Source organism: Mytilus edulis, chromosome 6 (assembly GCF_963676685.1).
Source record: "Mytilus edulis chromosome 6, xbMytEdul2.2, whole genome shotgun sequence".
NCBI classification, from domain to species: domain Eukaryota; kingdom Metazoa; phylum Mollusca; class Bivalvia; order Mytilida; family Mytilidae; genus Mytilus; species Mytilus edulis.
In genome coordinates this window covers 43,212,307-43,225,950 of record NC_092349.1, presented here as the reverse complement: position 1 = coordinate 43,225,950, position 13,644 = coordinate 43,212,307, and the positions used below count along the sequence as shown (strand labels likewise).

Here is a 13,644-nt window from a genome sequence, read left to right as displayed (position 1 = left end):
AAACGCTATACCTCCATAATTTATTAACATTCAACCACTTTAAATGTGTTATTCGTATGAACAACCCAGTAGAAGTTTAATTTGACCTACAGAATTAGACTATTTACCGGGTTTGAAATAACATGAGCAACAGGAAGGGTGCCACGTGTGGAGCAGGATCTGCATATCTGTCCGAAACACCAGAGATCACCCCCAGTTTTTTGTGGGGTTCAGATTGTTTAGTCTTTGGTTTTCTATGTTGTGTCTTTTGTACTACTTTTATATATACTTTTTTGTCTGTTTGTCTTTTTGTTTTTTTTTAAGGCATGGCGTTGTCAGTTTCCTTTCGATTTTAACTGTCCGTCTTGTATCCTTCGCCTCTCATTTAGTACTGACATGATTAATAACAAACCTTCTAAATTTGTCCGTTTATAAATTTTGAAATTATAAAGAAAATCAGGATTCAACTGCCACAGGCAATGTTGGCAATAGACAATTATATGCCTCTTCAACTGTTCCGGTTTCGTACATCCTTAGCTTTCCTGTTCCTGCAGATAAGCGTTCAGTGTCATATACGTCATTCGCAGTAAACGAGAAGGATGACCGTGTAAAATGTCAAAATATAAAACACATAAAAATGAAAGGATATAGGACCAACAATTGTCACGATTGACAAGCAAATCATTTTTGTTATGTTTTCATTTATCATTTACTAAATTATGTTAATGTATAAAGGAGGATCAACACTTTCCTGCAATAAATCTTAAGTAAATATAACGCTACTGACAAGAAATCTGCAGTAGCCGTTAAATATCAAGATACACAATGTTTGAACGTGACTGATAAATGCATACTTTTGTCTCTAACAACATTTTGTAACGCTTTAATGCTAATACTTCAATTGTTCAAACTGGTTGAAAAATGATTTTACTATCCATAAAAAAAAATTATTACATATTCTGAAGATTTGTTGAACGTAATAATAGTGGGGTGTAAATGCCTATCCCACAACTTTCCAGCGGAAAAAAAGATGACGTTGAAGAAAGCAACCTTAGGTCTTCGAAAGACTTTCTACAAAAAGCAAATTTCATATGTGCACAGTTAGACATCAAAACACACAAACTACAAGATATAAAATAATAGACATATACATAATGTGACGAGGTAAGACATGTAAGCAGACACCCGTCCTGCTACAATAAGGAGATGATAAAACAAATTAACAGGCTTCACTTGCATAAATAGCTTCAAATTTGCTTTTCAATTGCTTCATTTTCGCTGTTTTGTGTTTCTAAGGTAATGTTTTCTTCTTTGTTTTCAACATTTTTTATCGTGACGATTTCGCATTTCTCCATTGTATCATCGGATTTTAAAAGGCTTTCGTCATCATTGGATGTTATAAAAATGGTCTTTATGTCTTGTGTTACATTGTCAAAAGATTTTCTGTAACCAGAACATAGTTTCAGATTGTCATTTTCATGTTTTTTTAAGACACACATCCCCTCAGAGTGCTCGTCAACTTTATAATTATAATCTGTCGAAAAAATGCTATCGTTATGAACTGAAACGCATATATCATAACCATGGGGGATTTCTTGTCGTTCATTGTATGATTGATACGGCTTTATATATTCAGAATTCGTTTTACATTCGTTATTTAAATCCGAAGATGAATTCGAATTTCCGTCTGTTGATGTCTGGTATACTTGAAGATAATCTGTGTTCTCATTTCGAGATGAATGCGAACTGTCTGTGTCACGACCCTCAATATTCACTGTTTCAAATAAGTTATCTTTCATATCACGCTTTTTGACAGAATCTGAGATCATGTTATTGATATTCACCATTGATTCATCTATTTCGTCATATATTTCCAAATATTGATGATTATGAATTTCGCTATGATGTGGTATTTGTTCATTTGAAATTATGTTTCTTTCTGATACTTTTCCTTTATTTCGGATCACAATATAGCCTATTCCCATTCCAATGATTATAATAAAAACAGAAAGACCTGCTGAATATACTATCCATTCCCTTTTTGATAGACCTAACAATAAAAACAAAATTAGTTTACACAACACATTCCAATAAAAGATATTGATATTAATAGTACAAACAATTTATTCGAATAATCTATCACTTAGTTCTAACCGAATAGAAATAAGGGAGAATATACACCAAATCACGACAATGTTTATTTTCTATAAATTTGCTACATAAGGAGATATATCTGAGTGTGTAGGGGAGATAACTCATGTAAAGTACGTTTGATAATAGTAAGTGTTGTAAATATACCTTTTTTAATATGTAGCAAGAATACAAGTCCGGTGACCTACTTTTTTATATTTTTTTTATCTGAAAGCAAATCATCAGAGTTATATTCTCATATTTTATCTTAAATTCAATGGTGCAGTTTACCTTTATCACACTTGTCATGAATCATCTATAAAAAATCTGATAACTGTGTACAACTTGTAGCTTGAAAAAAGTCTGATAATCCATACTTTTAGTATACTTTGAAAAAAGCATGATAAAAACTACATTGTAAAAAACGATCTACAAATTCTATGAATTATGATTAAGACAATTCACCACAAATTGAAAGACAATACACTGAATGTTCAATAACATTTCTAATTTTTGTTATGAACGCTTTAAACGTATGCGCAAAATTTAAATGCTTACCGTTTACTAAATTTGTTTTCACTGTGCTTATAATAGTTCCCAAAGTAGCAGTATTTGCAATTTCAGCTACAAACAATTAAAAGAATATTTAACAATCAATTGTAAGAAGATAAAACAAAATCAAACAGTTGTTAAACGGATTGTAACTAATGGGTTCTTAAAGGTGAAATGACCGTTTTAGGGCGTATCTACCAATTCAGCAGTCGACTGATACCCTTTTACTTATTTGTTCCTTAATCATTCGCTAATAGTACGTATGTTATACGTTGCATCTTTTAAACAAAATCTCAAATAAACAAAATGTCTCATAGAACATGTTGTAGCGGTCTGTCTGCGTGGCTAGCTCAACCCAAAGGAGAGAATCAATCCCTAAGAGCAAACCTCTGTGTTATTTGCCAAGGAAAGTTGTTACATTCTGAAGTGTTTTCTTGAAGATAATTCAAAACTTGTGGTCAATGATAAGAATGTACAGATAATGATATACCCATTAGAAGATGTTTTTTTTTAATTCTACCAAGGATTCTATAAAGCTGCTGCTTACTTATAATAGCATCCTGTTAGTTGGTATTAAATATATATATATATATATATATATATATATATATATATATATATATATATATAATTATCTGCTTTCAAATACAAGGCAGAGTTATTTGGTTACGGTAATTGTGTTGTGTTTAAATCAGCAAAATCCATGACAATACAACCTGATAAAAAATGCAGCCAAAGACGGACATGGAATCAGATTTTTTGCATATAGCAGATATGTTCCTTTATTTAAAATAATTTTCCATAATTTTGTAAATTCTAAGTTTTCACACAGTCGTAATACCTTAAACGTGTACATAAATTCACAATGCTTACCGCCTACTGTATGTGTTGTAATTGTACTCATTTTAATTTCCGAGGTATCTGTAGTTCCAATTTTAGCTACAATAATAAAACCAACATTTTCCGATTGACTTTTTGAAAGTATGAACACATGTAGAAAATTGTGGATTGAACCTGGTTTAAAAGCTGGCTAAACCTCTTATTAGTATAACAGTCGCATGAAATACCAGAAAGAATGTGAGTAGAGAAATTTTTTTTACAAGAAACGCGGTAGCTCCTCTTCCTATGGATGTCAGTTATTCTTATTTTAAATAAATTTCCAAACAAAATTATGCAAGTCTTTTATCAACAGATTCTGTGTAACAAACTATGTCTGGTTTGATTACATTGAATCTGAAAATGAAGTACACGAAAATTGCTTTTGTATTTAGCGCTTTTCAAAGTATAAAATTTGAATGTAGAAATAAACAAACTGTCTGAGTTATTGTTCAATATTTAGATAAACGGTTTTAAAACCTTTTAATCAATGTAACATGAAACCGGAAATGAAATTCCAAACTCCAAATCTTAATAACGGAAATAGAACAAGTTCAAAGCCCATTTAGCTGGACAATTGACAAACATCAGGAAAGATTAAAATTCATTGACCTGAAAACAATGTAATGCAATTGCAGGTTGTGCTTTACTCAACTGCTAATATTTGTTTGATTTCAATAAAATCATAACAATCTTTTGGTTTCTATTTTTGAGTTAATAAGAGGTAATTCCTTAAACACTTACACAAACGGTATGACTGATTTGAAAAACACAATAAACATAATAATTGTCATTAACAGTTGTTTCAAATTGAATAAAACTATTGTCCCCCTTTCTCTTATACTAAACGAAAGGAAAAACGTAAGCGATGGGTATGATCAATGAATGAACATATCTATTACTGTGGGTATCGTGTACTGGTAGAGAAAAATCAATTGCCTCTTCGTTCACTTTGATCCTTTTTTGTTCATATGCAATTATGAAAACAAACAAAAATATATGTAAAAACTTCATGCATTTAACACTTTAAACAATTTACATGTAAGACGGGTTCTAAATCAACAAATGAAGAAAGCACAATTGGAAGAAAAAACATTATTTTTTTTTAACAAAATCGTCAACATTAATAAACATAAAACAGAAGATACTAGTCAACTGAGAAATGTTATGTGTTACCATGTAGCAAACAACGAAAACAAATGAAATTAAAGAATAATACGAAAAAGGAAAAAGTTAAGACTAAACAAAATAGATAAATGAAAAATAGTGGTCATGAAGTCTTCTAAGAAAGTGTATCGTGATTATTGAGGACAGATTACATAAAAATAACCAGATTGATACCTACAGCATCAAAAGTCTTCTGCTTATATGTGTTTAAAACTAACAAAAAAAGATTCACCAGTTTCAAATTTAAAAGTAGTTGATTATATTTTTTTCAATAATCACTATTACGTGCAAAAATAAAGAAAAAAGAGATAACACAGTATAAATAGTATGTATTGTCGGGGAAAAGGTCTACTGTGCATTTCACCTACCTGGTACACTTGTTGAACAACTTGAAATAGAAACACATCCATTGACGGGATCACACCTAAAATGTTTTAGTGATGCATTATAGTTCATATCTAAACATGTAGAAGGGAAACAAATCGTATAATTCGTAGAAACTCTTTCTAATAGTACACTATTAAAATATTTGTTACTTTCTTTATATCTAAGGGCAAAATCTACGTACTTGATATATTGAAATTTGACACAACAGTTCGTGGCTAGCGTAGAAATCTTTCAGTTAGGTTTAACACAAAAGACGCATGTCATTGATAAATCGCAACGATGATTAAAAATGAAAGAGTAGTTTAATTACCATATTATTGAAATAATAAGATAATAATTTGTCATATTTGCCATGCTTACAAACGTTCCAATAAAGTATATCCCCGACTGTAATGAAACTTATTTTTTCAAATGACAAAATGATAGCATATAGAACCTAACAAGTTCTGACCACAACATTCTTGTTACAGTCAATATGAACATAAGTTTTCAGGCTGTAGGTGCCATCTAACTTATTCGAAGCAATAGCAATTAAGTATCAGGTTTTATAGAGACTGATTCTGCTCATTCATTTCCGGTAGAAGCAATAGTCAAGGAACTGTATGTTTTGTATAATTGCACAAAAAAATTCTACTAAAAATAAGATAAAGTGAAATAGAAATAGAAATGAAACCACATTATTGTCTTCGTTTGATTAGAAGAAGGGAAGGATATATCGTTGGGATATAATGATTTTTTTTAAATCGTTTAAGTGCGCTTTTGAGTTTGCTGGATTGATATTCAATTAGACAGTTGGTATTTCAATTGGTATTTATTGTGTACTTCTTCTGACCGATTTTAGTGTGTACTCCGATAAAGCAGCATTCGTTCAAACCTTCTCAAAACAAAATATAAACGAGAAAATCTTGCAAAATTCCTGATGCATTTTAACTTTCAGATATATTGTTGATATCATACATTTATTTCTCAAAAATCATTGTCAATGATAGCTCGATCTCGTATATCTCCGTTCTCCTTGGTATTTAACTTTTGGTCGATAATGACATAGATGGATGCCTTCAAACTAGAATATGAAAAATATGACGAATTCAGCATTCCAACTGTCCATTTTCCAATTTTCGGCAGTAGAATTTCATTTGTTCCCTCGATTGACGTTTACAGTTCTAAGTTAATACGGTACTTTCGCAGATGTCCTGTACTAAGACAGGAACATGGCACTTGTTATCAAATAGTTCGTGTAAATAGGTGTTTTGTTTTGTTTCTCAGAAATGGGGTCAGTTAATCAAACACACGGAAGTTATTCGCTAAAAAATGGGCAACATTTGAGTAGGTATGACTATTTTGCAGTCATTCAGCTTTACGGTATGATACATCTGGAAATTCAAGATGCTGTTTTGACAAAAGGTTCACGTATAATCGTCTTTTAATCATTATAGAAATGATTTCCATGCTGCATTACTCTACACAATTGTTTTCATTTACCTGTGTACACTATTATTTGGTTGCATTTTGTTCAAGTTTTAAAACGTTATATTATGTTTATGGCGTCATTTTGTTCAAGATATGGTTGATGACTTGGTTGATATTTACTTGTCTGTTTTCATATTTCTATTGATTGAGTTGAGCCATTTCAATTGATATTTTATAGTAAGTCTTCCGCTGTTGTGGTGTTACACTATTGTTTAGGTAAGGATGAAGGTTTGTACCTATTAAAACGTTTAAACCCTCTGCATTTTTTTTTGCACCGGTCCTAAGTCAGGAACATGATGTTCAGTGGTTGTCGTTTGTTGATGTCGTTTAGAAATGTTTCTCGTTTCTCGTTTTTTTTTATATAGATTAGACCGTTTGTTATCCATTTTGAATGGTTTTATACCTGGCATTTTTGGTGCTCTTTATGGCTTGCTGTTCGGTGTGAGCTAATGCTCCGTGTTGAAGGCCGTTATCTGACCGATGTTTTATATCTTTTGATCAAGAAGTATTCTATCTTTCTTGACACTTATGCTTTTAAATGATCTGATTAAAGTATAGCTTTACCTTTGAGAGGAGTCGCACTTGCATTCTTCGAGACATTTGAAACCATACATTTTTGTTTTGCATATTTGACATATGCCACCCCGGTATGCAACTGTTCCAATTTTACATTCTGAAATTATAATAAATTCGATTTTCAAAAAAATTAATATCTAATAGATATAAGAAGATATGGTATGAATGCCAATTAGACAACTCTCAATCCGAGATACAATACTAATATGAGTAATAAAGGCAACAGTAGTATACCGCTGTTCGAAAGTCATAAATTATATGTCTTCAACACGGAACCTTGGCTCACACCGCATAGCATGTTTAAGTAAATGAAGATGTCATAAAAAAAATAAACAAAAGATGGCTAAATATCAAAAGTCATATAAAAAATTCATGCTCTTCCAGATAAATTTTGAAATTTGTGATCAAGAAAATATTGAAACGATACTGGTAAAGCCAATTTGAATTATATTAACATCATTAGAAGATTTAAGAGAAATGCCAAAAATCATCCATTTACAAAGCAAAAATTTACGTTCGAAATGTATAAAGACCGACGCCAGAAAAACCTTTTTAACAATTAATCTAATTAATTACAGCGTACGTGCATTCAGTCTATATAAGACTCGTAAAAAGTGCTCAATGTAGAAAGTAAAACATTCAAAATTGAACATTAGCAATTACTTTGTTCATATATAATTTACCATTATCCTAACCACACAAACACTTAAAATTTAACATATATAAACGAAGAACATTTGTTAAACACCATATTCTAACATTTGAAAAATCAGCGATTCAGATGTTTCTCATAAAACAACTATTTCTTTGTAAAATATCCTGATGGTTTTGGATTTCAAACATTAGATGCTGTATCAACATTAAAATCAACAGTTCGAGTTGTTAAAAATCAACTTCCAGTTTGACCATCCACAATTTACTATTTAACGTCTTTGTCATTTGCATGGTCGACAAGTGTTATAAAGTTAACAATTTTTCTATTTTTTTTTACTGATAATACTATTTAGCATTTTTGAATATCTTAAACAAAGATATTTATATCGTGACTCGTGAACTTTATCACAAGTATAAAACAAAATTGATAGAATACTTCCTACTGATTACCCTCTGGTAGTTTCTCAGTTGTCATTCAGAAACATATTTTTTTATCTTACTTCAAAAGTACAGTTCAAAATTGAGTTTGGCATTTAGATTCTTTTGAAAAACACGATTGAATACAAAGGATAGAAATCTTTAAATATCAAAGGAATTAATATTTCAGATAGAGTTTTTCGCCAATATGATAAAGACAAATAAAATACTGTTATTGATCAAATTTAGAATATCAGTTTAAAAGATACATTACCTGTGCATACACCGTTGACCTCTTCGTGATTGTAGCAACATTCTAATATTCTAAAAGCAAACCAATAAGAGAATTGAATTAAAAAAAAAAATTCAAAGATTTCGTTTGGAAGAAAATTGTTTTCAGTTTAATCAACATTTGTTAAGAGCGTCACTGACGAGTCTTATGTAGACGAAACGGGCGAATGGCGTACTAAATTATAATCCTGGAACCTTTGATAACTATTTACACCACTCAGTCGATGCCACTGCTGGTGGACGTGTCGTCTCCGAGGGTATCACAAGCACAGTTGTTAGCACTTCAGTGTTAACATGAATATCAATTATATAGTCTTCATTTATTAAATTTCCTATTACAAAACTTTGAATTTTTCGAAAAACACTTGATTTTCTTACCCCAGGAATAGATTACCTAATCTGTATTATGCACAATTGTTTTGAATTTTGGGTCATCAATGCTCTTCAACTTTGTACTTGTTTGGCTTTATAACTATTTTGATAAAGCGTCACTGAGGAGTTTTATGTAGACGAAACGCGCGTATGGCGTACTAAATTATAATCCTGGTACCTTTGATAACTACTGACTTTTATAGAATAGATTATAAATACGAAGCGAACACACAGAAACAGGAAAATGCAAATGTTCAAATCAATAGTAAAAATAATAGGTTGTTGACAAATATATTATCATTACAAGCGTTAACGTTTGAATTGATTTGCATTTAAGGTTTTATGCCTTTCATAAATGTGTTGTGTGCTCCTATTCAGAAAAAAGCTACGGACGACACCAAGGGAACATTAAAAAAACTCGTAAGCAAAGGGAAAATGACGACGCCATGGAAAATACGATATTCGACGAAAAGTTAATCACAATTACAAAACACAACACAACATAACACATTAAACCAAAAACCATTTCATGAACACCTGCTAAAATAATGGGTTACATCAGTATTCTAACAACACTGCTAAAAACATTACATATAATGCTGAGGGATATGCAACACAAACCACGCAAAAAGCTGGGGGTGATTTCAAGTAGTGCAGACGTGTAAGCAGATTTTGCTTTACATGTGACTGCCATCGTGTTCATCATGTATGTACTGTTACGGCCAGAAATCGCCTTTAAATTGTAGCCAACAAAAGACACAAATCAATAGTAATTTAACAATATGTATTATACAAAAGTTTACAAGAAGTATTACACAAATATTACTGTTAACTTAACTGTCAAAATATGAGTCCAATCTTTTATCTTTATCTGTATCCGGAAATCTTTCGGAATCCAATCTGAATATTACGGTCACAATCCAGTATGAAGTTGTTTGTAGAATTAAAGTGTCAATCCAAATGCGGTGAATACTAATGTCTATCGAATCGATGTCTAAGTCTAAGTCCAAGAGTAAGTTCTAGAGTGAGTTTAACTTTAGTGTCTGTATATATATATATTTGTCATGGAAGATTCTAGAACAGTCTATTATGGAACATCCTAGAAAGTTACAACAGAAGTTTCTAGTAAAATGCGTTTTGACAATTTTCACTCCAGATAAATTTAGAATCTTTTCGTAAAAGATGAGTCAGTGGTTGAACCACAGTAGCAAAATTTGAACAAAATTTTCTGTAAAATCCAATCATGCCTAAATATCTCATAAGTTGTTTTCTATTTGTAGGAGGAGGAGATTTAATAATAGCTTCCACTTTAGCCATAATAGGTTTCACTTGACCTTGGCCAACTGTATGCCCTAAATAATCAACAGTGGCCTGACAAAATTCAGTTTTACCAAGATTAACAGTCAAATTTGATTGTGACAATCTATCAAAAGTATCATACAAATGTGTTAAATGCTGTTCCCAGCTATCACTACATACAATTAGATCATCAATATAAGCATAACAACAGTTTAAACCTTTTATAACATTATTGATCATTCTTTGAAATGTAGCTTGTGCACTTTTCATGCCAAACGGCATTACAGTATATTGAAATAAACCATCTGGTGTAACAAAAGCTGATATTTCACGAGCTCTCTGTGTCAATGGAACTTGCCAATAACCTTTCAACAAATCAAATTTGCTCACAAATTTTGCTTGACCAATGTTGTCAATACAATCGTCTATCCTTGGAATCGGATAGGAATCAGATTTTGAGACTGAATTTACTTTTCTGAAATCAGTCACGAAACGAAAAGTTTTATCTGGTTTTGGCATAAGGAGACAAGGAGAGCTCCATTTACTGTTACTCGGCTCAATAATATCATTGTCAAGCATATATTTAATTTCTTTTCTCATAGCTTCAAGTTTGAGTGGATTGAGCCGGTAAGGATGTTGCTTAATTGGAGAAGAATCTCCTACATCAACATCATGACAAACAGCAGTGGTTTTGTTTTGGCACATCTGGAAAAAGATTTTTAAAAGAAAATACCAAAGTTTTTATTTCTTCTCTACGATCAAAAGACAGATGTGCAAGTTTTGAGTCTAGATTTGACACAATTTCAGAATTTTTCAATCTAACTGTCTCTTCCATAGTTTTAGAACTAAAAGGTGGTTCAATTACATCTGGTTTGTCATGATTGTTCTCAAATTTAACCATGCCTAAAGTGGCAACTGGTTTACTCTCACATTCATTAGTACGCTCAAAATATGGTTTTAACATATTAATATGACACACTCTATTTTGGAGTTTTTACAATATAATTCAAATCATTGATTTTACTCTCTATTGTATAAGGACCACAATATTCAGCCTGTAAAGGATGTCCAGGAACTGGCACAAATACAAATACCCTATCACCAGGCTCAAAAACTCTGTTCCTGGCATCTTTATCATACCATATTTTCATCTTGTCTGTACATTTTTTAAGTTTTTCTGAGCAATTTGACAAGCAGTATACAATTTTTCTTTAAATCTAGATACATAGTCTAAAAGATTCAGGTCAGTATGTTCAGTTAGCCACTTTTCCTTAATCAATTTTAACGGTCCCCTTACAGTATGGCCAAATACCAACTCAAAGGGACTAAATCCAAGGGATTCTTGAACAGCCTCTCGAACTGCAAAAAGTAGAAAGTGAACTCCATCATCCCAGTCTCTGTCAAATTGAAGACAAAAAGTTCTAATCATGTTCTTCAATGTTTGATGAAAACGTTCTAAGGCACCTTGAGATTCTGAATGATCTATACTGAGCAATCTCTAACTGGTACACGACTTGCTGAAATAGACCTGACATGAAATTTGATCCCTGGTCGGACTGTATAGACTTAGGAAGTCCTACTAACGTGAAAAATTTGATAAGAGCTTTGACAATAGTAGGTGTCTTGATATTTCTTAGCGGAATAGCCTCAGGAAAGCGTGTGGATGTACACATGATTGTCAATAAATACGCATTTCCGTTTTTGGTCTTTGGTAAAGGTCCAACGCAGTCAATTAGAACTCTGCTGAAAGGTTCGTCAAAGGCTGGAATAGGCAGAAGTGGTGCTGGTGGTATTTTCTGGTTAGGCTTACCAACAACCTGGCATATATGGCATGATTTGCAGTATTCTGCGACATCATTTCGACGTCTGGGCCAGTAGAATTGCTGTAAGATCTTAAGGCAAGTCTTCCTTATACCTAAGTGTCCAGCCAAGGGGGTGTCATGGGCAAAACCAATAATTTCTTGCCTATAAACTTTAGGCACCACCACTTGGTATACCACTCTCCATTCCTCCTCTAGGGTAGCATCAGGAGGCCCCCACTTCCTCACTAAAATGCCGTCCTGATGGAAATAGCATTCAGCCACTTTGTCTGCTTCCTCCTGTGGTTGAGCCCTCTTGCAGAGCTGAAGAACCTCCGGGTCTTTATTTTGTTCTTCCAAAAAGTTCTTTCTGTTTAATGAATGGCTGTTTACGTCTGGCCATGGCATAATTACATTGTTGTTAACATAAGTTGGTCTTATTATGGCCTTTTCTGAGCTACCAGGACCTTCAATGTCTGCTAGGAAAGTGTCAGAAAGGTCCATGTAATCAAACTGGTTTTCTTGCAAATCCTCATCTTGTTGTTTTCTAGCCATCGCCCTAGTTACAACACAAGCTGGATACAATTCAGCATCATCTTCAGGTAATTTAACATCCACAACCGGTTTACTGGTAACAATTGGTTCAGCAACCACTTTGTTCCTAGCTAGATCATTTCCTAGCAATAACGTAACACCCTCAACAGGGAGATTAGGACAATCCCCCACAATAACTGGTCCAGTGATCAAATCTGACTTCAGATAAATACGATGGAGAGGAACATCTATACAACCTAACTCTACACCTTGTAACAAAACGGAGGCAACAACAGAAGTCTTCTCGGACAAAGGCAACACACCTTTTAACAATAAAGACTGAGAAGCTCCAGTGTCCCGTAAAATCTTAATAGGCTGAAGAGTGGTATCATCAACAAAAGAAATAAAAAACAACAGACATAAAGGGTTTATATTCCTCCATGTAATCACAAAAACTGGACTTAAAAGCCTGACTCGCAGGACATTCCAACGTACTGGAAATATAGGGAGTCGTACAAGCACTGGACTTCGGCTTATTATCTCGTTCATTCTTCTTCTGGAGTCTAAAACAATCAGCCATCAGGTGACCAATTTTCTTACAATAAGCACAAATCAGTGACTTCTTCTCAAAAGTATCAAATTTTGGACTAGACATATTATAACTGGACTGACTCTTATTCTGTGCAACAGGCATACTATCAGTACGCTCAGTGCTTTGATTTTTGTAATTTCCACTTGAAGTATTAACATTTTGACCCTTGAAACTTCTTTTATGTGAAAGGGTATAATAATCTGAAATTACAGCTGCATCATGTATTTTCCCAACAGTTGTGTCGTCTAAATGTGTTTTTAAGTCTAAATGAACACATTGTTTGAACTCTTCTAATAACATCAATTGTCTTAGGTTATCAAAATTGTTATCTGTTTTCTTTGAAGTAAGCCATTTATCAAATAGATCTTCTTTTTCCCGAGCAAATTCCACATAGGTTTGCGAATCAAAATTTTTATAAGATCTAAATTTCTGTCTATATGCTTCTGGTACTAGCTCATAAGCTTTCAAAACTTCCTGTTTCACCGTGTCATAATCAGAACTTTTTTCTGATGGAAGTGCGGAGTATATTTCAGCGGCCTTGCCCTCCAA

The 13,644-nt window shown here is 32.7% G+C and overlaps 1 protein-coding gene across 1 annotated transcript in view; it reads right to left on the bottom strand.

Moving 5' to 3' along the window:
- The window catches only part of LOC139526402 (uncharacterized), a 65,149-nt gene extending 52,676 nt beyond the window's left edge, over nucleotides 1-12,473 (bottom strand). Inside the window, exon 1 of the mRNA XM_071321546.1 lies at nucleotides 11,981-12,473. Coding sequence (XP_071177647.1) covers nucleotides 11,981-12,473 — 493 coding nt within the window. The remainder of the gene's footprint in view (nucleotides 1-11,980) is intronic.
- Between the last annotated feature and the right edge of the window lie 1,171 nt (nucleotides 12,474-13,644).